Source organism: Hirsutella rhossiliensis (genome assembly GCF_020360975.1).
Source record: "Hirsutella rhossiliensis strain HR02 chromosome Unknown scaffold00008, whole genome shotgun sequence".
Lineage (NCBI taxonomy): Eukaryota > Fungi > Ascomycota > Sordariomycetes > Hypocreales > Ophiocordycipitaceae > Hirsutella > Hirsutella rhossiliensis.
This window is the reverse complement of record NW_025408674.1, coordinates 2065956-2088725: the sequence shown is the minus strand read 5'-3', so window position 1 is coordinate 2088725 and position 22770 is coordinate 2065956. Positions and strand designations below refer to the sequence as shown.

At 60.2% G+C, this 22770-nt stretch overlaps 10 protein-coding genes across 10 annotated transcripts; 7 read left to right on the top strand and 3 right to left on the bottom strand.

The window, feature by feature from the left end:
• Positions 1 to 47: 47 nt before the first annotated feature.
• On the top strand, positions 48 to 2303 carry HRG_07591 (uncharacterized protein; the record flags this gene model as incomplete). Its single annotated transcript, XM_044866062.1, has 4 exons — positions 48 to 270; positions 378 to 629; positions 688 to 1687; positions 1748 to 2303. 4 exons carry the CDS (start codon positions 48 to 50, stop codon positions 2301 to 2303), a joined length of 2031 nt encoding a protein of 676 aa, XP_044719026.1.
• Positions 2304 to 2664: 361 nt separating this feature from the next.
• On the bottom strand, positions 2665 to 3616 carry HRG_07590 (ribosomal protein l13e domain-containing protein; the record flags this gene model as incomplete). Its single annotated transcript, XM_044866061.1, has 5 exons — positions 2665 to 3060; positions 3168 to 3326; positions 3391 to 3437; positions 3507 to 3540; positions 3614 to 3616. 5 exons carry the CDS (start codon positions 3614 to 3616, stop codon positions 2665 to 2667), a joined length of 639 nt encoding a protein of 212 aa, XP_044719025.1.
• Positions 3617 to 4838: 1222 nt separating this feature from the next.
• Positions 4839 to 5758, top strand: HRG_07589 (cytochrome oxidase c assembly domain-containing protein; the record flags this gene model as incomplete). Its single annotated transcript, XM_044866060.1, has 2 exons — positions 4839 to 5124; positions 5202 to 5758. 2 exons carry the CDS (start codon positions 4839 to 4841, stop codon positions 5756 to 5758), a joined length of 843 nt encoding a protein of 280 aa, XP_044719024.1.
• Positions 5759 to 6622: 864 nt separating this feature from the next.
• Positions 6623 to 7650, bottom strand: HRG_07588 (uncharacterized protein; the record flags this gene model as incomplete). Its single annotated transcript, XM_044866059.1, has 3 exons — positions 6623 to 7192; positions 7265 to 7468; positions 7540 to 7650. The coding sequence occupies 3 exons, from the start codon at positions 7648 to 7650 to the stop codon at positions 6623 to 6625; spliced, it is 885 nt and encodes a 294-aa protein (XP_044719023.1).
• A 1984-nt stretch (positions 7651 to 9634) lies between these two features.
• On the top strand, positions 9635 to 10989 carry HRG_07587 (DAHP synthetase I family domain-containing protein; the record flags this gene model as incomplete). Its single annotated transcript, XM_044866058.1, has 3 exons — positions 9635 to 9680; positions 9881 to 10660; positions 10718 to 10989. The coding sequence occupies 3 exons, from the start codon at positions 9635 to 9637 to the stop codon at positions 10987 to 10989; spliced, it is 1098 nt and encodes a 365-aa protein (XP_044719022.1).
• A 283-nt stretch (positions 10990 to 11272) lies between these two features.
• HRG_07586 (MFS transporter) lies at positions 11273 to 11871 on the bottom strand (the record flags this gene model as incomplete). Its single annotated transcript, XM_044866057.1, has 2 exons — positions 11273 to 11733; positions 11805 to 11871. 2 exons carry the CDS (start codon positions 11869 to 11871, stop codon positions 11273 to 11275), a joined length of 528 nt encoding a protein of 175 aa, XP_044719021.1.
• Positions 11872 to 11934: 63 nt separating this feature from the next.
• On the top strand, positions 11935 to 13480 carry HRG_07585 (ribosomal subunit 39S domain-containing protein; the record flags this gene model as incomplete). Its single annotated transcript, XM_044866056.1, has 3 exons — positions 11935 to 12286; positions 12351 to 13087; positions 13154 to 13480. 3 exons carry the CDS (start codon positions 11935 to 11937, stop codon positions 13478 to 13480), a joined length of 1416 nt encoding a protein of 471 aa, XP_044719020.1.
• Positions 13481 to 15435: 1955 nt separating this feature from the next.
• Positions 15436 to 16955, top strand: HRG_07584 (methyltransferase domain-containing protein; the record flags this gene model as incomplete). The annotated part of the gene is made up of 9 exons (XM_044866055.1): positions 15436 to 15470; positions 15523 to 15538; positions 15601 to 15709; positions 15795 to 15938; positions 15993 to 16036; positions 16099 to 16136; positions 16196 to 16336; positions 16421 to 16840; positions 16925 to 16955. 9 exons carry the CDS (start codon positions 15436 to 15438, stop codon positions 16953 to 16955), a joined length of 978 nt encoding a protein of 325 aa, XP_044719019.1.
• Positions 16956 to 18414: 1459 nt separating this feature from the next.
• On the top strand, positions 18415 to 20817 carry HRG_07583 (integral peroxisomal membrane peroxin domain-containing protein; the record flags this gene model as incomplete). Its single annotated transcript, XM_044866054.1, has 3 exons — positions 18415 to 18426; positions 18884 to 20254; positions 20314 to 20817. 3 exons carry the CDS (start codon positions 18415 to 18417, stop codon positions 20815 to 20817), a joined length of 1887 nt encoding a protein of 628 aa, XP_044719018.1.
• Positions 20818 to 21575: 758 nt separating this feature from the next.
• On the top strand, positions 21576 to 22673 carry HRG_07582 (uncharacterized protein; the record flags this gene model as incomplete). Its single annotated transcript, XM_044866053.1, has 3 exons — positions 21576 to 21624; positions 21712 to 22255; positions 22316 to 22673. The coding sequence occupies 3 exons, from the start codon at positions 21576 to 21578 to the stop codon at positions 22671 to 22673; spliced, it is 951 nt and encodes a 316-aa protein (XP_044719017.1).
• Between the last annotated feature and the right edge of the window lie 97 nt (positions 22674 to 22770).

Sequence of the window (22770 nt, the reverse complement as noted above, 5' to 3'; positions counted from 1 at the left end):
CCGCTCTCTGCCGGAAAAGATTGGCCCATTGCTGCGTCTGCAGCGCCATGATGACCCCTCAGGAGATTGAGGCTCTGCTTCAGTACAACGGAAGTGGCCGGCCTCAAGATGAACACGGCGACGGGTCAGACTCGGAGCCGCCAGCCGGCGATTGCGAGCCGAGGACGGCGCTCCTGCTGCCTGTTTTGAGCGCGTGTAAAGAGACGTGGGCCTCTGGGTCGGAAGCACTGGATGCCATGGCCCAGAAGCTGGGAGACGGCAGCAGAGATGGTGAGTTTGGTCCTGGAGCTCCCGAGCCGCCCGGCATGCCTCCAGGTTCCGCTGCTCGAAACGCGTCCTAAGGATAAAAGCAACAGGCTGATGCTCCTCTATGTCAGTGGCGTGGCGCTTGCCCCTGGGCGAGTCCGGCATCCTCGACTTCTTCTTGACGGTGCTGGCAGAGGACAACCTGCGCCAGGGACTGCAGATCCACGCTCTCCGCCTGGTGGGCAACTCCTGCGCCGACACGGACCAGAATAGAGCTCGAGTCGTCGCAGCGGACCGTCTCTCATCCGTCTCCCGCCATCTGCAAGACGAGGCTCTTCTCTTATTTACCGTCCCAGTTCTGTACAATATCTTGGTCGACTATGGTGAGAGCTCCCGCTTCAGCTTGTGCCCGCTCCTTTCGTCTCTGTCTGACATGGCCAGAACCCGCGCAGCTGCTGGCGTCGCGGTCTCGCCTGAGCAGCCAAATCCTCGCGCACCTGTCTCTACCCAACTTGTCCAAGCATACCGCTGCCGTTTTATACATCTGCAGGATTCTCGCCCTGCTCGTCGAGCAAGACGGCGAGTCATCAGTGGCGGACCCGTCGACCGCCAACGCCCTTTTCGGCCTGGCAACGAGCGAGCTGTCGAAAGAGGACGTGGAGAGCTTCGCCTCGATTGTCGAGGTGGCCGTCGCATATCTCGCCAACGAGGGCTTCCAGTCCCGGCTCGTTGCTGAGAACCACGTGGGACTGTTCATAGATGCGTTCCACCACCTTCACACGAACTGGATGCCAAACGAGGTTGAGGACTCAGATGTTGCAACGCGGCTGAAGCAGCTACGTTCCGCTCTCTTGACGATGCTCGCTGATCTGTCCGGCAACGACTCCTTCTCCCCTCACTACCCGCTATCCTCGTCCGTGGCTCAGTCTTTTCTGGCCTGGATCAAGGGCACGAACCTGGCATTGCAGACAGCAGCCTGTCTCGCGTTGGGCAATCTCTCGCGCTCGGACGAAGCCTCCGTCGAGCTCGTCGAGAAACACGCCGTCCACATCGCTCTCACAAATCTCCTCTCCAGCCCTGCCGTCAACGACTCCCAGCTCCTCCACCTGGCCCTGTCCTTTGGCCGAAACCTTGCGATTCCGTCGCAGAACAAGGTCCAGCTCGGCGATCTCCTGGCACCCGGCTGCGTTCCCCGAATTCTCTCCCTCGACACCTTGCCGCAGGTGCAGTTCGCCGCCATCTCGCTGACGAGGCTCCTGCTCCTCAACTGCCCGCCAAATGTGCGCCGGGTCTGCACACCGCTGAGCGCCGATCCATCGAGTCCGGATCATGAGCGCACCAGTGTTGCCGCCATTGTCTCTCTATTTGACCGATCGGATGCTGAGCCCACAAAGCTCGAGGCGGCTCGCTCCATCACTGCTCTCTGTCGCACCCTACACTCGTCAGCCGCATCAAACGTACTCCCAGACTGGGACGAGAAGAATGTCTCATCAGAACCCAGTCCAGCCTCCGTGGAGGAGAGCAAAGCTAGTCACGGCGAAACGGATGGCGCTCAACGACGGAGCCTCTTCTACGAGAAACACGACCTGAGCGGGGCCCTAGCTTTCGTCGTCGCCTTGCAGAAATGGCCAACTCTACGCTCCGAGGCCTGGTTCATCCTCGCCCTCATGAGCCGCTCCACGGACGGTGCGGCCGTCGTCAACGCCGTCCTTGAAGTCAAGGCGGCGAGCGACGCTCTCGTAGAGGCCGTCACCGGGCGAAAGGTGACGGAGAGAGAAGCGGGCTCCGCGAGGCAGATCCAGGACCTTGCCGACACGACTTCAGTCGACGATGCGACTGCGTCTCTGGCAAGCGGCTTGCAGCTGGAGCCGCAGCAGGCCGATAGCGCGGAGCAGCAAGCCAGTATGACCAAGGCCGACAGGGAGAATGCGCTCATACTGTGCGCGGGGCTCCTGAGGAATGGGGAGGGCAGGCTGCCGCCTACGAGGCTCAGTTTGCTGCAGGGCCTGGTCAAGGAGGGCACAGAACTGGTCGTCGCAGACAGATCACGAGGATAGCCTAATTCAGGCCCAGGGGCCGAAGCACTTGCCACTCGAGAACCCAAGCAAATAATGGACGTGCTTTGTAGCTTTCGCACAAGTTAAAGAGACATATGTATGCGCCCAGCTAGAGCATGCCCACTCGACGTGGCTCATTGTGGACAAGATACCTCGGCTTGCTCACGCGTCAGGCTTCCGTTTATCCACTCAACACAGGGCAGAGCCGGTGATTCATGCAATTGTTCGTTGACCTGGATGTAGAGTACCTTTCCCCCCAAGCCCAGTCAAGAACCCCAGAAGAGCCTCGAACCAACATTGCCGCTCCCTCAAGAGACGCAAAAGAGCAAAATCCTCAAACACCGAATCCCCTTTTGCCCGACTATTTCTTGGCGGTCTCGGCCTCGGCCTTGTCCCGTGCGCGCTTGTCACGGGCGCCCTGGTACCGGGCGTTGCTCCGGGCCATGCGCAGCTTGGCGTAGGCGCCACCCTCGATGGGCTTGGGCATGTCGCTCTTCTTGATCTCCTTGACGGCAAGGTCGACCGGGGCGATGGGCATGGCGGAGGAGATGAGGGTAGCCCTCTGGACCTTGGCCAGGTCGGTCTTGGTGTCGCCCTTCTTGGGGGCGTTGGATCGGCGAGGCAGCACGATAACGCGGTCCTTGTAGGCCTTGAGGCGGGCCACGTTAACGGTGAGACTCTCCTCGCTGAGGTTCTGGCGGCGGTGGTCGACGGCGATGCCGATGGTGGGGGCAAAGTGTCGGGAGATGCCGGCCTCCTGCAGTCGAGTGTCAGCATCGAACCCATGATAGCCTCGCCGACCCTTCGCGCTTGCGAGGCTCGCAGGCTCGACTCGCTGGGACAAGCCTCGAGGGCATGGCATACCTTGAGCTCAGTGAGAGTGAAGCCCCGACCGGCGCGGACCTTGCGGTTGTACTTAATGGTCGGGCATCGCACAATGGGTCGCAGCCTGTCGACGGGGCGGGGGGCGACAGCAGCGGCCTTGACCTGACGAGCAGTGCGCCTCGACGCCTTCTTCCCGGGCTGTTCAGACAGTCAATGCCAGGTTCCTCCAGATCGATTCTGCCTCGTTCTCGTGTGCGCATACCTGGTCGAAGTGGGTGCGGACCCGTCGCTGCCAGTCCTTGCGGAAGTCTGCGAGCCCAAGTCAGTCGCTGTTCGTTGTCTCGTCACCTGTCGGCAAAATAGGCGGAGGCTGCTCACGGTTGTTCACCAGCTTCTGGTTGTGCTTGATCGCCTGGAGAGAAAACAGAGAGTCAGAGATATGCCCTCGAGGCCAGCGGCGTTTCAATCATGGGAAGAAGGCATACCATTGTGCTTGCTTGCGATCAAACTCGGTCCGGTTGTCGATGTACGGTAGGGCGTTGAAATTTCGGAGATGGAGGCTGAACAAATTGGCAAAAGGGTTTTCGTGCCCTACAATGGGTACGTACCTGTGCGTGGGCCTTGTCGCGTAGCGGAGCGAATTTCCAATGTGTGTGCATCACGTGAAACTGGCTTACCTCAGCACGGAACTAGCTTACCGTTGCTGCCCCAGGCATCCACGCAGAGCCCGGGGGCTATAAATTCTCGTCGCGGCGCCGGTCTTTGCTGGTTTCTTTCCTCTCCTCTTCATACTTACCTTGTTCCGAATTCCCCAGCTCAAGATTCGGGGGATTCAGTGAGGGAGGCCTGCATTGCACATCGCGGAGTCGTTCCTCACTCCATTGTCCTTCGGGGCCATGGGGGGCGTAATTTTTGATTCTCCCAATTGTTTTCATTGTGAGTGTCGCCTTGAGCGGTGCCATGAAGAAGACTTCTCCACGTGTAGCAGCAGCCCCTGGGTCAAATTGGAAACCAATGCTCTGTTCCCGCGGTGCATCGAATGGCGGAAAGATTCTGGATAGGCTCTTGAAATATTAAGCTCTTCCCTGCTACGAGCGGGGACCGTGAAGAGCGTCCGTCGCCTTGCTTTCTGCGCAACGCGAGCTCCAGGGCTGTTCATGCGGACACGTAGCCCCAAGACTCCTCGCCGACGTAGAGATCGTGACCCCTAAGCGAGTCGCCCAAGTCACAGATCTCAGATCACTCGATAGCAAAATGCACCTGGCCTTGAAGTTGATCGTTGTCTTTGACCGCGATTTCCACCCATCGCCAGCTTCCAAGAGCTTTTGCCGGTCGGGAGTCGCGCGTAGAAGCATTGATTGAGCCTCCTAACAGTAGCCTGAGTCACGTCGGACATTACCTCCACAGATTTCCTTGCCTGCTCACCCGCCGAGCTCTTCTCGTGCGCCGAAGAATGTCCCCCTTCAGACATCTTCGGCTCTGCTCTCCCAGCATCGAGCCATTTCCACTCTTGAAGCCTAAGCTTGCCACCACCGGACTTTCCCCGCACCAATCACAGGCTACAAATGCCCAGCTTCCACCTCTCCGAAAAATCTCACAAGCTCCACCCCGAAGACGCACTGCATCTGCAAATCCATCTACATACTCTTCCGGGGTGCGCGCACTCCCCTGACTCCTTTTCCGCGTCCTTGCTCAGCCTTCTTTGTAACCATGACCTCGCGAATTGGACCTCGGAGCGTCAAGGACGCCACGCGCTTCACCTCGACCGTCCCTCATGCCACTTCAAAGTCAGCCGGCAGGCACGCCGCGGCCATGCCCACGCCGCAGTCGAGGATTCCTGGCGAGACGCCAGAGCAGCGGGTCAAGCGGCTGAGGCTGGCACACTTGGCGGCGCAAAAGGCTCAGATTAGCCGTACGGACCGGGTTGTCGACGCTTCGAGGAGGTTTCTGGACGTTGCGCACCGGTGGACCGTTGGGGGGATCGTCCTCTTTACCGGTAAGGTCCCGAGCTGCATCACCTGTCCCGCGCTTTGCCTAGGATGCCGAGGAACTGACGAGGGAGGGCGCATGCAGCCGTGGCCGGCGTCGTGAGCATCTACTCGGTATGGGATATGCTACGGTATAATCGCGCCCGCCGCGCCGAGTGGATCGAAGCCCAAAGGACGCTCGAAGCCGACTCCCTATCCGCAGCTCGCGTGGCCTACCTCAAGGGCGAGGCCACGGAGGAACAAATTGCGCTCGTCGAAGAGGCCAACCGCGAGGCCGAGGAAAAGGGCACCAAACTGCCGCCCCTATTATCCCCACCCGAGCACCGAACACATTTCGAGGAGCGCGTCAAGCCCGCCTTCCAAAGTGCGGATCACAGTGAGGGCAAGGGCAAGGGCGTTCTGGGCATCCTATCGGGTCTTTGGGGTGGGAGCCAGAGCGGCGACGGCAGCAGCCAAGTAGCAGCCTCGGACGATCAATCGGGAACCGGCGGCGTGGTGCGCTCCATCGAGACGACTGCCAAGCAGGCCTGGGATGCAGAGAAGGAAAAGCAGCGCAAGGGGGGCAGCCTAGACCAGCTGGGGCTTGACTCTGCGACTTCGAGTCCGGCACCCTCGGTCAAGAAGCGATGGTGGCCGTGGTGAAGAGAAAAGGACAAGGAAAACAAAGAAGATGACCCTATTCTGACTTTATTCTACAATCTAGCGGGACTCGGGCGAACAGGGAAGAGGGGCGTGTACCATACCCGTTGTACATGAGCAATGCATAAGTGGCGTCAGGAGTCATGTATGGCAAGCAGAATTGATGCCAAAGAGAGTTCCATGCTTGCTCGCTTCAACACTGGGCACAGCCAGCTTGGCTTATCCGTTGGCACACCTCACTATCAGCACTCTCTTCGTGTCGCCCTCGGTTTATTTACAGTGGGAGCAAGAGCGAAAGATGACGCAGATTCCATTTGATGCCACGTGAAATCCCTCGCGGCCCTCGTCGAGCTTCTAGAGCTTCTTTTTCCTCGATGCAAGAGTATCCGGCGCTGTCGCCGGGAACAGGAACTGATACAAAACAAATCCGCTAATTGAAAAGAACGCTTCATCCTGATAATGCAAGCCCGAACTGTGAAGGGGCCAAGACATGGAAGAAGAAAAAAAACATGGGCCACGTAATCGGCGGCAAGTCTTCTCGGGTGATTATGTGTAGGCACGCGGAAAAAACTACCTTGCCCGAACTTGCAGTCGGCGGTCGGCCGCTGCTGAAGCAAAAAAGGTGCGATCGGACGTCTCAAGCAACGCAGAGGTCGTTTCGTCCGGCTTGCGAGCCACGACCAATGGCATGGTGCGAAGCTGACCAGAGCTTCGTGTAAGCGCTATGGGGACGCTGCCACGGTGAGGCAGTCTTTTTGCACGGGCGAATCTCAGCTGCTGCCGTTTCCGACGCTGGTCCAGCGGCCTCACAGCACTGTCCTAGAGCTCCATGTCGTCGACGGGATCCACCAACCGCTTCTTACCCCCCTATGAGATGACAATGTGATTGAAATGGCCCGGAACCTTGAGCCTGCACTTCTCACAGTCGGACCTGTAGCCTATACTGAAGCTCTTCTTCATCCCGGGCTGCCAAGTCCAGGAATTAACCGTGTGCTTGCTTCGCACATGGCCTCTGCGACCTGGAGAGGGGGATACTAGATCGGGCTCGGACTCGGCGGCTGGCAACGGCGGCTGACTCTCGACATCCATCATGGCGTTGGGGTGGTGCATGGCGTGCGCGGGGGGGGAGTGCATGGGCAGAGACGCCTCGGGTAGCCCGTACTGATGGCCATTTTCGACATCAATCACCATGCTTGCCGACCCAGAGGCCGGATATTGCGAGGTGTCACCGGCCTCTGATATTGGGGAGGGTAGGCGCCGGTTGTTGTGGACCGCATGCCAATCCGTCCCGTTGGCCATGACCCTCGGCACACACTGGTCGTCGGAGAGGCCAGTCTGGTGATGGCCCATGTTGACAATGCCGTTGAGCGTCTTGACGTCGGGCCCAGGTCCCGCCCATTCACAATGCTGGCCCCTGACTTGGGCGGCGAAGCTGGGCTGGATGGGGGTCGGCATGCGGCCGAGAGCGTCACAGTCCCCGGCGTGGGCAAGGGCCCGGCCGTCTCCGACTCGGTAGGGCGAGGGAGAGACCGCGGAGTCGGACATGTCCATCTCAGCATCCTGGGGCTGGGAGCTGGCTAGCGGAGACGAGGACCAGGGCGAGAAGTGGGAGCGAGGAAGGGCGTCGTTGTGCACCGGAGTGGCTACCGAAGCGGGAGGCCATTGCTGGCCGGCCTTGGGCGACGAGCGAAGTGGGAGAGAGTGAAGTCGTTTCTAAGGCCACGATCAGTCAGTCGGATATCGCATGGCGACGAGGAGAGGAGGGGCAGATGGAGGCATCCTACATTTCGATGCTCCCCGAAGCCCGCAAAGCCGTTGGCCCCCTCATCATCTTCCCTCAACCGCTTCCTCCCGGGATCGTGCATGGCTTCCATGTAATGCTGCGTGGCAAACATGTCGTAGAGGGCGGAGAGACGGGGAAACGTGGTCAAGGGAATGGAGGGGAAAGGGAAGTGCGGAGACGAGGGGGTGGAAGCGGGTGGCCGCGGCCGAGACAAGGCAGCGAGCGCAGCGAGCGGGACGTCAAGCTTGCGTGGTATGTAAGGGCGATGCGAGAGGCTGGACAAAGAACAAGGATGCTGGGTTGCTTTTGGGACCGGCCGAGCGGCTGGAAGGGGAGAATAGGCGGTGGAAGGCGTTTGCTTTTTCCGTTGTTGTTATTGTTGTTGTTGTCAGCAAGCCGAGGGCGGGAGGCGGCTGAGCTTCGCTCTGTGCAGGGTGAGGGGAGAGCTGAGGGGAGAGCGAAGCTGTGGCGAACGGACCCCGGACCGGCGAGTGCGTGCGTGAGGTCAGCAATGTTGCTTCGGGGTTTTGTAGGAAGGCGATACCGGACCAGCCGTTGGAGAGGGGGAAGAAGGAGAACAGGGAGCTGGCAGTCGAACAAGAACCTATTTAGCGGCAAGGAAACGGTAAAGGGCTTCAAGCAAAGAGCGATGGATGACGCGCGGTCAATATACGTGTAGCTCATGCAGAGCGTGCACGAAGCAAGAGGTGATGGGAGATGAATGGATATTGGGTATTTCTGGACCAATCGAGTCGAGAGAGAGAGTTCTGTGACTTTGGGAGTATCTGCTGCGTACTGTACATTCGGAGAGCGGAGGGGGGAGAGAGAGGGGGGGGGGGGAGAGAGAGTCAGTCCTTGGCTATACTCCGTACGTTGCAGCACATATCGACCAGACGGCTGCACTCGAACACGACGGATACCACGACGGATACATAGAGAGTTAGATGGTACAACACTACAATGCATGCACGGGCGAGGGTTTTTTCTTGGGCAGACTGGCCCCGGTGGAGACGGAGTGGACCGTCCTCCCTCAACCGTCATACGACTCTGTGGCGCTCTCGAGGCATCGAGTTCAGCATGCCAAGCAGCGCGTCTCATGTCCCTCGGTGACCAGAGTCGTAGTCGTTGGAATGCCGGCGCCTGTTGCTGCGTTTCACGATTGCTTCACGACGAGATGCGGGCCACGCCGAGGCAACACGTTTCGAGAGCCGGAGCCCGATGCAACGCGGGCCAGGACGGACGACACTGCAATTGGAAAATGACAGGCATCCGAGTGCCAACGTCACATGCTCGTTTGCGCCAAAAGGGCGGCATCTAGAAGCACTGGATCGGGTCCGGATAGTGTCGCGACTCGCTCGCTCTCGCGACTCTGCGCGAGGAGGCCGGAGGGGCTCCGAAGGTGGGCCAGAGGGAGGGACACCCACGTCTTCAGCTCCTCTTTCCACTGCTACAGCATGTATGTATGCACATCCGCGGCGAGTAATATCCTGTGGCACAAGAAGGCCCCCCCCCCGCGTCGCCACGGGGCTGCGTCTTTCTGCCGTGCGAGTTGGCGTGGATGGATGGCCGCATTATCTGCTGCAGTGCAGTGCAGTGCCGTGCCCCGGGCCCACAGGGGCCAATATCGCCTTCCCGGCCAACCTCTTCCGCCTTTCTCACCCACGTCCAACAGTGTATCAGGGTAATTATCAGGGTATCTTTGCGAGCGCAGGTCAGGTTATCTGCACCACCTTGACATCCCCTCTGGCTTACGGATACAGCATGCAATCCAGCGAGCTTCATTGGCCACCCCGTTGTGCTGACGTACCGACGGCCATCCCGCCCGTCTACTTAATCCTACAGGGCCGCCGCGCAGTGGGGCCAGTCTCCGAGGCTGCTCCGGTCCCGGCACCACCTTGATTTTTTCTTGTCATTTCGCCTCTTTGACTCATTCGACTCAAGAGACGACACCCTGGGGGCCGAATCGACGCACATATCTCCTACACAAGCCTGCCTGGTCAGCATCTCCTTGTCTGATTCATTCTTTCTGCTTCATCAGTCAAAACAGAGCCGTCTCGTCCTCTGCAGGGTAGCGCCTTGCCCGGAACCCGATCAAGATGCCTGGACTCCAAGAGCATCCGCTGGCCGCCGACGACACAAGAGGTGAGTGCTGGACCACGAGGCCCACCCGTCGACCGATTGACTCATTGGCGACCCTGTTGGCTCGCTCTCTCAAGTTGGCGCACCAGAGCCGCGAGCCTCGGGCCCTCCAGCCTGGCGCTCGTCCTTCCAACCTATCCCAAGCTTCCTCCAACTGGCTCAGCTCGTGTGCGCCTGTGTCAGCAAGCTGACTTTGCACGCAGTGCTCGGCCAGGATCCCCTCATCCCCCCGGCCCTGCTCACCTCCGAGATCCCCGTGCCGGACGAGGCCCTCCGCACCGTGGTCAGGGGCCGAAACGATGCCGCCGAGATTGTCCTGGGTCGCAGTGACCGCCTCTTGGTCGTCGTCGGCCCCTGCTCCATCCACGACCCCGAGGCGGCCCTCGAGTACGCCGGCCGCCTCAAGGACCTGTCCGACAAGCTGTCCGACGACCTGTGCATCGTCATGCGCGCCTATCTCGAGAAGCCTCGCACCACTGTCGGCTGGAAGGGCCTCATCAACGACCCGGACATGGACTCGTCCTTCCGCATCAACAAGGGCCTGAGAGTCTCCCGCCAGATGTTCGTCGACCTCACAGCCAGCGGCATGCCCATTGCCAGCGAGATGCTCGACACCATATCTCCCCAGTTCCTGGCCGACTGCATCTCGGTCGGCGCCATCGGGGCCCGCACCACCGAGTCCCAGCTGCATCGCGAGCTTGCCTCTGGCCTGTCCTTCCCCGTCGGCTTCAAGAACGGCACCGATGGGAACCTGGGTGTGGCCATTGACGCCATTGGTGCCGCCGCGTCCAAGCATCACTTTATGGGTGTCACCAAGCAGGGCCTGGCAGCCATCACGCGGACCAAGGGCAACGAGCACGGCTTCGTCGTCCTTCGCGGCGGCACCAGGGGCCCCAACTACGACAAGGAGAGCGTCCAGGCCGCCAAGAAGTTGCTCAAGGACAAGGGCCAGAAATTGGCCATCATGATTGACTGCTCTCACGGTAGGTCCCCGGAATGCGCATCCCGCGTCTCCAACAACCGAGCTGACAGTGTGGCAGGGAACTCGCTCAAGGACCACAACAACCAACCAAAGGTCGCAAAGGCCATCAGCGACCAGCTGCGTGAAGGCGAAGAGGTCATCATCGGCGTCATGATTGAATCCAACCTCCACGAGGGCAACCAAAAGATGCCCGCCGAGGGCCCGGCTAAACTGAAGCGCGGCGTCAGCATCACTGACGCTTGCATCAACTGGGAGAACACCGTCACCGTCTTGGAAGACCTGGCCGAGGCTGTCCGCGCCCGGCGCAAGGTCAATGGCAGCAAACATTAATCGTAGATGGGTACTGGGTGAGCATGCTGGGACCAGGAGCGGTTTTGCAACCCACGTGCGAGTGGCGCGCAGATATGACTGATGAACAACCAACCGACCGGCACACCGCTCAACCGGGTTATGCTTCATGCTGCGGCAAACAAAATGTAAAAAAAAAGGACGGGTAGTTAGCCGCCAGCCAACAAGTCTCGTCGATGCGAGCAAGGGCGAGGCGGATTCCCAAGCACATGACGGGTCAAAAAAGTCGCATCCAGCCGTGAACTTGCGCCGCCTTTGCCAATGTCTATCGATTGCCCGCCACAGATGAGTAGCTGAAGCCCTGGCGATCCATGGCCCGGCCTTCGCGCCATTCGACGACACGCTTGAAAGTCGCCCACCCGAGAAGCCCTACCGTCCCCAGAATGAAGCCCCAGACTATGAATTTGTCCTTGTTGCTGTCCCGCTGGAAGCACATGGTGACGACATTTTCCTCCTTGGCATCTTTGCAGAAGGCGATGCCCTGGCTAAGGCAGAAAGCCTTTGTGCACTCGGAGCATGACGTGGATGCCGACCGACGGTCCTGGCTGTGGCTGGATGCCGCCTGGGCACGGGGTTCGTCGGAGACGTGAGCGGCGTCCGGGACGGAGAAGAAGGATCGTAGCAGGAGGGAGGGCGACGACGAGGGGGTTTTGAGCTGGCTCGCGGGCCCAAGAGGGATGATGGTGCTATTCTTGAAGCAGGTGCATTTGCAAAACGTGGGTGCAGCTGCAACAAGAGACGACGGTTAACCAGTCGTCGGCCTGCGCGGGGACGGGGACGAGGACGAGGGGACTCACACGCTGCTGACGCCACCGCGGCCAGCGCCGATAAGATGAGCGCCACTAGTAGTTGCAATCTCGTCATGGCGCGCGATGTCCGGAGAGCTGGCAACATGGAGGATCACGGCGAGTCGCGAATCTTGGGAGCATGCGAGAGCAAGTACTTTGTACCGCCCTGCCAGCCTGCCTGGGCTGGGCTGGCCGGCCTTATCTGGCGTGGGGCGTCCAGCTGCACCCGCCGGAACGACTCGCGACCGCTGATTGGCCCGCTGATCTCGCGCATCTCCTTGCACCAAAAAAAAGCCAAGCAGCCCATCACGAGACCTCAAGGCGCCGTTACGGACGCCGACTCAACGACCATGCCTCGAATACCGCGGACGGGGACCCTGGCGCCCCTGAGACTGGCGGCTGCGCCTCCGTTTTCCTCGACGAGACCGTGCTTCGCCGCCTCTCGTGCCGTTTCCACCACGTGCGCTACCCGAGCCGACAGCTCAAGCTGGGTCCGAACGAAGCTCTGGAGGGGAGAAGCTCCCGGCCCTGCGGACCCTTACACGGAAAGACCAGAGACCGAACACGTGTCCAACTTGCCTGACGAGGCGCTCGAGCCGCAGCCGCAGTCGCAGCCGCAGCCGCAACCCGAGGAGACTACCTCCGCTGCGTGGGAAACGCGCCTCGTCCTGCCGCCGAAGCGAACCGAGGCCCTGGTAGAAAAGGAGGTCAAGGCATCGGATCCGACCTACGTGCCAGCGACAGACATTGAGGGCCTCGAGGAGATCCCCGCTCTCAAGAATTGGTGGGATCTGCCGGGGCACTGGGGTGAGGAAAGCGAATTTAGGGGATTTGGCGGCGTGGAAAAGGTGACGGCGAGTGCAATGGTCGAGATCTACCTGAGAGAGGCTGTTGTCGAGACCCTAGTCCTGAAGCATACGGGGAAGCTCCAGCGATCGGCTGGGCGTACGTGGTACCAGGGCGACACGAGGGCACTCCGCCGAGCACTGGCTATCGGGATCCAGGTCAGGTCGGGCAAGTTGTGGCTCAAGGGGGATGTCGACTCGCTATCGAAGATGATAGACCCGTGCGAGGAAGAAGCCGAGACACCCGTCGAGGAAGAAGCCAAATCACTCGTCGAGGACCAAGTCAAAGCACCCGTCGAGGGGGAAGCGGAATCACCATTGCCCGTTGAGGCTATAGCAGAATCACCGCCGCCTGAGATGGTGTCACTCGAGGAGGCGAGGCAAATGATCGAGAAATGGGGCCTGGGCTGGAAGAACATCATCCTGGACGACCAGTTCAAATTTGCGGTAAGCCCTCTTTCTACCCTTGGACCCCCACATCAACAATAGCAACGCTGACAGCATGCTCGACAGCTGCGAAAACGTCTCTACCAGCTCACGGGCATTCACATCCCCGACTCTAGGCTCGGCGCCGTCAACACGGTGCAAGACATGCTCGTCTTCGCCACCCGAGACCCGAGGCCGCCCAAGCTCGCCGATGCCCTTCACCGACAAAGGAACCTGCAGCGGCTGCGCAACGTCACGGTGCACAGTCGCAGGGTTGGGCCCATCGACAAGGAAACAGCGATTGGCCGCTGGAAGGTGATTGAAGAGGAGCTCAAGAAGCGCGACCTGCCCGTCAGGGGGACTATGGGTCTGTCGGGGAACAAGGAGAAGGACTGGCTGACGGGCAAGCTCTGAGCCTCGAGACGGCAGACTAATACGCACGCGGCGCATGTACTACTACAAACCCCATACAGACTGTGTATGTCTCCAATACTGGAACTTTGATTTGGTCTGGTGGACGGCGGCGGGGTTGAGAAACGGGCCACGCCAAACAATTTGCTTCGCATCTCGAGGCAAACGCGGGGAGAGCAGGGCTCATTGACCAGCAGCGAAACATGTCGCTTGGCTGGCGTCTGCTTATCAGCCTCCCATCACGGCAGCGACCTGTCCATCATGGCCGGGATCATTTGTGAAACGTGCGTCTGCAGGAGATGGCGGACACACAATGTCGCATTGCTACGGCAGTTCCCTGCTGGGGCATACGGACAGGGATATGACTGTATGTACTGTAGGTATGTATCTGACTATTAAGACTTGCGTGGAGCAATTGTATTAATTACTGGACCGAGGAAACTAATGAGGCCTCTGCGGCTATTGGGGATGTGCCCGGCTTAGGGTGCAGTAACTAGACAATAGGCTCTGGGCGGCGCATCCCATTCTCTGCAACGGGCCTAACGGGAAGGCGGGAGACATGAGCAGGCTGAGACATGGATCGAGGGTTTGGGGCCTTGATCTCAGCGGTTTCAATGAGAAACTGAAGCTGATATCTCGGGACTGCAGTGGCCTCACGGCCTCCCTCGCCTCTCCCCCCTTTCCCCTTTACACGTCGACCAGCTCAGCCGAGGCCAAGCAAAAGCACTAAAAATGCCAATGCCGAACGTCTCACAAGCGACCCGGCTACAATCCGGCAGCGGCGGCGTCTCGCTCATGGTGATAAGCCGGGATAGTCAGCCGCCGCGCCAATGGCCGAGATTTTGGCTGCTGCTGCTGCTGCGGGGGTGGCCGCAAGTATCATGTCTGGAAGCGACAAACAGAATTCCCGAACGGATGCTTGGCGTTAGGGAGGGGCTCGCAGTTCTGTTGCACCAGTGCCATGGTTGCATGACTTTGATGTGGAACATGAGCTCGGGAAAAGAGCTTCCAGACTTCTCTTGGGCGGTATGAGGAGCAAAGTCCTCTACACGCCCTTCCAAAAGACGCTGATTGCCAACGAGGCCTCGGAACGGCTGGGGCCGCGGTTCCACCCATGACGCCGCCCAATCCCGGCTCTGGGAGAGCAGAACGGATCACGCCGGAAGCAACAGGACGTCGGGCTTCTTCATCTTGTCTTCCATCTTGTCAACTCCAAGGTGCACGTAGGCGTCTCCAAGTAATTACATACGAACCATGAAGAACGAATAAGTTTCACGAGGGCAGAACATACCCCCCCCGTCGAACCCTGCAAGACTAACATGATACCGCACACCCGCCATCACTCGTTTCTTTTCATGTCTCTTGTCTCGACGGCGCCGTCGCTGCCGCACCACCCACCCGGGCGCTTGCAGGCCTGACGAGTCACTTTTTGTTGACTTTCCTGTCGGCTGACCGAGCCCTGGCTCTCTTCGGAAGCCGTCACCCCCGGCCATGTGTCAGGCGTGTGTAAGTTGTTGGGCCAACGCCGCGGACATAAGGGGTTAGGCTGTCGGTGCGCCGGCTCTATAATACAACACGAGGGCTGGGCTTGGCGGAGGCTCTCAACGCGAGCTCTTGGATGATCCTCCGTCCGAGGCCGAAGCAACGGGACAAGGTAATTAGCATGCCGGAGCTTCCGTCTTTGGCAGGACGCGAGCCTCGGGCCACGACAGACCCTCGTGAGCCTACGACTACGACAGGGTCTCGACATACCACAGGACCTCCAGGCGCTCAGCCCACGACGGGAGGGCCTCGGCCAGCACCTCAACCTGCAGTAGGATCCCGACCGGCGACGGGGACTCCGGGAAATCAGCTCCCGGCACCGCCTCAACCTGCGACAGAGCCTTCAGGACCCCAGCATACGACGTGGAACCCCCAGCCGCGACCTCGACCTACGGAACCGGCGACTGAACCCCAGTATGCGGCCGAGCCTCACCCTATCGCGGTCAGCGAGGTACGTCTGGCTACCGTGCGTCTCGGGCTGCGTCTCAGAGCATTGACAGCAGGCAGAAAGAAGACGAGGTATATCCGCCCAATCCTACTCTCTCGTGTTAGATGCAGCCGTTATCGCTGACTCGGACCAGGGCCTCGAGTCTCAAAGCACGCACAGCTCCCTGACGTCCATCACGTCGTCGGTCCTGTACGGCGTCGTTGCCGAGGGACAGCGAACGTATGCTGCCTACGGCAAGGAGGGTCAGTCGGCGAGATGCGGGAGCCATCGTTGCCCCCCCGTTGGGGCTGCAGAGTCGGGACTGACCAAGGCTGTTGCCATTGGCAGAATATGGCTTCCCCATGGACGATCGGGAGATGGATCGCATGGACCTGTGCCACTCCATGTACTACGCGCTGTTGGACAAGAAGCGGTTTTCAGCCCCAATCAACCCGAATCCGCAGAGGATCCTCGACCTCGGGTGCGGAACAGGTAATTGATGGCCGCCAGTCGTCGTTTTGGAATGCTAACAATACGCCGTCTCAGGCATCTGGGCCGTGGACATGGCGGACGAATACCCCAGCGCAGAGGTAAGGATGGACAAATGTGCGCGGGCCAGGACATGAAGTTGATACTCACGATGCTTGCACAGGTTGTCGGCGTCGACATTGCTCCGACGCAGCCGGATTGGTTGGTCCAAGGGACAGTTGTGTCGTCTGTGGATGCCACGGCTCATGCTTGTTGCACAGGGTCCCCCCGAACTGCTCGTTTGAGCTCGACGACATCGAACAGCCGTGGACGTGGAAGGAGAGCCAGGCCGACTTTATCTTTGGGCGGGACCTGTTTCTCTCGGTCCGGGACTTTCCCAGGCTCATCGACCAATGCTACAGGTGCGGCTCGACCCCTCGCCCTATCCCGGACCGCAACGACAAGACGACTGCTGACACAATGACGGCTGACGGGGGCATGGGCAGACACCTCAAGTCCGGCGGGTGGCTCGAGTTCCAGAGCGTGACGGGCATCGTCCAATGTGACGACGGGACCTTGCCAAAGGACAGCGCGTACCAGGCCATGTCAGACAACGTGGAGCAGGCGTGCAAGCAGTTTGGGACGCCCGTCGACGACCCGCTGCGGTGGAAGCAGTGGCTGGTGGAGGGCGGGTTCGAGGGCGTGACGGAAAAGGTGCACAAGCTGCCGTGCTCGCCGTGGGCGCTGGACAAGCGGCTCAAGCTGGTGGGCATGTGGGAGCAGCACCACCTGCTCAACAACGTCGACGGCATGATTATGCGGCTGTTCCACAAGGGCCTGGGGTGGACGGAGCAGGAGATTCTTGTCTTTGGGGCCATGTTCAGGAAGGATCTCAGGGACCTGTCCATGCATGCCTATTTCCCTTAGTGAGTGGCCCCCTTTTGCTTGTTCTTTTTGTCTCGCCGAGAGACTTTAGCCTGGATGGCTGATGGAGTGGAGGATGACTACAGCCATGTTGTCTACGGACGCAAGCCACTGTAAGTGGCATGGCAGAGGCGCCTTGCCTTGTTACCCGCGGGCGAGCATACGAGAAGGATGCGGGCGACCCAGGGAGGCTGACGATAGATGGGCATTGCAGCTGACTCGTGAGAAGACGATTCTGGGTGAGGGGAGAAGGGCAGATGCGAGAAAGAGAGGAGTAATGGAAGGAGGATGGCCTTTTGATCCCTGCAGTGGCAAAACAATCGAGTAAGTAAACAATACACATACACAGACAAGGTCCGCAGGCCTCGTCCATGCACACATGACCATGTGTTTTGGTCTCGAATCAGCTCCCCCCCCTTCCATACCCCGTACCCAGCATGCATGCAATGTCGATCGATGGCCGGCCTCCGACCGAGCCCCGGTGCGGAGGCCGGCGTGGAGAGTGGGCCGGTTAGCGGGCCCCGCGGCACAAACCACGCAACCGGGCAGTGGAGTGGAAATGGCGGCGTCACCAATCGCAGGCCGGAGAATGACACGTAGGTTTATGCACAGAAGGGTTCTGTGGCGGCGCCCCTCTTGGAGAATCGGCACAAAGCGCGCAGGGCTCGTCTATAAAAGAGGAGTTTCCTCCACCCATGCCGACGAGCACACTCACAACTCCCTGCTTCTTTATCTCATCGGTCTTCAGACAACTCGTTCATCGCCCGTAAAAGCCCCCGTTATCATCGTATCACCGTATCACCATCACCATCATCATCATCACCGTCGACAACATGGCTGAAGACTGCGGATGCTCTGGCTCGGCTGCGTCGTGCAACTGCGGCCCCAAGTGTACGTGAAATCTAGCCTGTTTCGTTTCGTCATGCTGGACCAGGGAGGGAGGGCGCCATGTTTGCTAACGTCACGACAGGCTCGTGCACGACCTGCGGCCGGTCTTAAACGGTAGCAAGTTTTCGAGGTCAATAGAGGCGGGGGGCGGTAGTGGGAAATGTCTTGACGGTTATTGATGGACATGGCAATAACAGCACCACTCGACCTTTCTGTGTGTTCCGTGCGATGTCCGTGACGGCATTCCGTGAATCCAAGTATACCTCGTACATGCAAAACCCCTGCTCTCCCACCACCTGACGAGCGCTTGCGTCGGGCTTTCGGAGTGCGCAAGCGGACGCGGCCCACTACCCACTACAGAGGCGCCCTCACGTGGGCTCCAGGCCCGTCCCTCGGCTCCTGTCCGGGGGCGGACAGCCCCTGTAAAAAGGCCCAGCAAAAGGGCCCAGCACTAGCTCGTCCAGGCGCCTCGAGTTTCCCCGCGGCTCCGTCTTCGTCGTCGTCCTTCCTTGCATTGCACGTGTATATAGCGGCGGCGTCTTGCCTCTCTGCACACTAAAAGGGCCGTTGCTTCTCCTTTCGCTCGACCTGGCTGTCTGCTTCTCTCCTTGGACAGTCTCGATGCTGCTGCTGCAACGCCGACGACGGCTGGATTCTCGAGGCCACCACCTCTTGGCACGTCGTCTTGATGGCGGCAATTGTGAGTTTTCCCCCTTGTCTGCATCCTTCCTGTCCATGCCCTCTTCAGCTCTGTCCTGCCCTCACCCTTTTCTCGCCTCTCCCCTTCTGGTCCCTCGCTTCACTAGAGCCGCCTCTCCGCTTGCTTCATCCCTTGCTCTTTCCTCCTCCCCCTGGCCAGGCCCTCGTCTCCCTTGCTCCTTCCCACGTGCGGCTCTACCCGCCTGCGGGGTCCAGCAGCAAGCATGTGATTGATTGACTGTACACGACCTGTCCCTTTTTTCCTTCTTCCCTCCACCCTACGCTAATCCACCCTCGGCTTTCCCTTCCGAACGTCACGTCACAGCCGTTTAATGACCCTGTCGACGACGGCGCATGCATCTGTCGTTTCTTTTCCCTTTCCTTGTCCCCGTCGCCATCCGAGCGTCGTACGGAGTACATCCTCCCGCGGCTCGGCGTCGCTGACAAGCCCCCCCCAGGACTCGCCCTGGCTGTCATCCCTGGGCGCCCTCATGTCTGCTCGTGACGACGCCTCCGCCGGCAACGCCGCCTTTGACTCCCAATCCTCGACCGGCCTTCCTCCGACGCTCGCCGCCTTCTCCCCCGTCACCCTCACCGCAAACACCCCCTCGCGCACCACCCGTCGATCCACCATCCTCGTCCACCAAAAGAGCCCCCTCCTGCTCGCCACTCCGCCCCAGGTCACCCGCGCCTTGGCCTACAGCCACCCCTTTGTCCTCGTCCTCAACAAGCTCGCCGGCCTGCTCACCTGGAGCTCTGGCGACCCCTGGCAGAGCTTCCTCCTCCTCTCCGCCTTCTGGGCCCTCGTCCTCTACGGCGATGTCGTCGTCAGGAGGGCCGGCCCTGTCGTTCTCGGCCTTGTCCTCATAGCCGGCATGTACGGTCGCCGCTACAGCCCCCTGAGTAGCAGCGGCTGGAGCGAGCCCGCCAGGCAGGCCAAGGAGGTTGTCTCCGATGCCCTCGCTTCCGGCACCCCCGCCGACAAAGACGTCAAGGCCAACGCCGCCGACAACAAGACCAAACACCAGAGGTCCCATTCGCAGGTCACGGGCGCAAAGCACCAGAAGACGCTCGACGAAATCGTCGACACTCTGAAGGAGTTCACCGGCCGATGCAACGTTCTCATGGAGCCCCTGCTCGAGATGACCGACTTCCTCAGCACCCAGAGGACCCCGACGAGCGCCACCACAAAGCCCGCCCTCACCGCCATGTTTGTCCGCCTCCTCATCGTCACCCCCTTTTGGCTCGCCCTCACCATGCCCCCCTGGAGGGTCGTCACCACCCGCCGCGTCGTCCTCGTCGCCGGCACCTTGGTCTTGACCTGGCACGCCAGGGTCATGCGCGTCTCCCGCACCATACTCTGGCGGAGCGCTACTGTCCGACGCCTCGCCGCCGCCATCACCGGCCTGCGTTTTGAGCGTCCCGTCAAGGTGGGGCCCAAGAGCGCGGAGAAGCCCGAGCCCGAAGTTGCCCGTGCTGCCACCAAGCAGCCGGGCGTCCAGCCCAAGGACCAGCGTAAAGCCGGCGGGCCCAAGAGTGCGGGCGTCAAGTTCACCTTTATCATATACGAAAACCAGCGGCGGTGGGTTGGCCTGGGGTGGACTGCCAGCTTGTTTGCCTACGAGCGTCCTGCCTGGACCGACGAGCACAACAACTCGGCGCCTCCCAAGGACGACTTTGAGCTCCCCGACGTCGAAGATGGAAGCCAGATGCGGTGGCAGTGGGCCGAGGGAAGTCGATGGAGGGTCGATGGCGTCCCCGACGATAACGGGCCCGTCGACTACGACGGCGACGAGGGCAAGAATGGCTGGGTATACTACGACAACAAGGTAGGCCGATGACTTCCCCCTCTCCCGATCTCGAGTCGCTCGCGCTGACGGCCCCGCAGTGGCAAAACGGCCGTAGGGGCCAGGATGGCTGGGGCCGGTGGACACGCCGAAGAAAATGGTTTCGCGACGCCGAGCTGGTGGAAGTCGACATGTCCGATGCTGACATGACGCGGGCCATGGGCAACGGGCCCTCGGGCGGCCTGCACACACAGCGCTACAGCACCATGGGTGAGAAGATGCGCGCCGAGCCGATGCTCCCCGGGACCGACCAAACCGTCGCCGACGACGCCAGCGCCAAGACGGCCGACGACTCGGCATCGATGCACTCGACCTCGTCCAGGTCTTCTTTCTGGCCCTCGTCACTCCGAAAGCGTGCTACCGAGCGACCGCGAAACTCGACGGAAAAGGAGCGTCCCAGGCGGCTAAGCGAAGTACAGGGCGACCATGTGAGTGAAGAGGACGCGACCGGGCTCGGCCTCGAGGTCGAAATGGAGCTGCAGAAACAGGGAAAAGACGGAGGCCAGTGGGGAATAGGCGACGAGGCCCGGATGAATCTCGAATGAAGGACCGCATAACTTGAATAATACCTTGCTCGCCCACCCACCACTCAGTGACTTTTTTCCTTCCTTGTTCTTTCTGTTTTGGAGGGCAAAAGCGGTGTTGGATTCACTGAGCTGTCGAGGGTCCGGGAGGCGTGCAAACGAGATGTGTCGGCGCCCAGGGAATCGAAAACTTTCAGTGGCAATGCGCCAATCCACTTCACCGCACGAAACGGACCGTCTCTGCCCCCTGCTCATCGGTTGGCGAGCAGTTTCTTCGCACCGGCGGAACAGCGGAACACGCCGGCAGATGCACGCATTACCGGAGCAACGAGCCTTGAATCAACGGGGCCAGTGAGGAGGTGTTTGCGTCTTTGCCAACAGCTGGCAGAGGTGGCCGCTCAGCTGCTGTGGAAAAGCGAAACCGGCTGGGGCTGTGTTTTTGAGAGCTCCTTCAACACCTCTCAACCTCGACCTTGGGCTCGCTTGCCGCTCTCATTGTGGCATCCGGCTCGAGAGAAGGCGTGTGCACAAACGCGGGCTGTCTGAGAGGATTTCCTTGATCGCTTAAGGAGCCGTTGTTCCTGCAGAGGACCTTTCAGGCATCCGCTGCCTTGTTAACATCGCAACGCAGAGGCCGAGTCCACCAACGAGACCAAAATTCACTCGATACTTCACCTCGCGCCGCGTTTGCTTAAGATCTCGCCTCCCCTCGGAGCCACCCTCATCACCTCAAGAGCCCCTATATCAGTTCAACTGGACCGACTCCTACTCCATCTACCATGGCCAAGGCAGACGAAGCAGCCTCGGTGCACAGCCCTTTGCTAGGTGGTAAGGTGACACCGCGTGGAAACCACCGACAAGCCCATCTCCTGTATCGAGCTTCCCAGTCGTTGACAACCTCACCCACGCGGCCAGCGGTTCCGGCTCGACGCTTCGCCCCCCAGTCGGCACCGCGAGCTGCTCCCCTGTGGTCGGCGACGCCGCCGCTCTGGGGCGCCATGTCGCCGGACCCGAGCCTTCAATCCGCCCCGACCTCGCCACCGGATGATTTCTGGCGCCTGCTTCCTCTGGCCCAAGGTTCTCGACGCAACTCGACCACAGCCGAGGGGAAGCTGCCTGCGGGCCAGACGCCGAGCTGGAACGCGTCGACGCCGTCGCCCGCGGAAACCGTCAAGAAGTCGCCACTGACGCCCTTTCCGGCCTGGAGAGACGAGCCTGACGGCGAGAGCAGGCGCTCGACCGGGCAACCCCAGCAGCGCCATCGCGACTTGGAGGAGCAAGAGAGCGTGACCCCTCCAATCAATGCCGGTCTTGTCAGACACAGATGGAACCTCAACACTGCCTTGCATGGCGCGATGCTTGTTGGACAATGCATCGTCACCTTGGCCGTATTCAGCACCTTCGTTGCCGTCCTGGTGTGGCAAAAGGGCAACCCGCGATCTGGACTGGGGGACTCGTCGTACGTTTACACCTTGCACCGCAGGTATTCTCTTATACTTGGAGGCTAACTACTTTGCAGGCTATGGAACTACCTCGCACCGTCTCTCGGTCTCACTTTGGCCGTGTGCGTGAGCGTGCTCGTCCTCCACGAGACTCGCGTGCTTTCGACCGTTGCTATCCTCTACCTTCAGGCCCTGATACTCACCATGACAACGGCTACGTCTCTCGCGTTGTGGATCTGGATCCTCACCAAAGCCACCAGTCAGATGGTCAAGGGCCTGTTCGTCGGCTGCCTGATCATGATGGAGGGAACTGCCATGCTTGCCTTTGGGAGAGCCACGCTGGTATGGTGGCTGCTCGAGGATCGCGGTGAGCTGGGCGGCAACGGCGAGTCGGTGGACCAGCACGTTGCGGACTGGGAAGACGATGAGCGCTAGTGTTTGTGGGCTTGGTGATATGGTTTTCTGAAGAAGGGGACAGGTTTGGTGATTGACGACGCACATTTGCTTGTTGCTTATTTGCTGGACCGAGGAC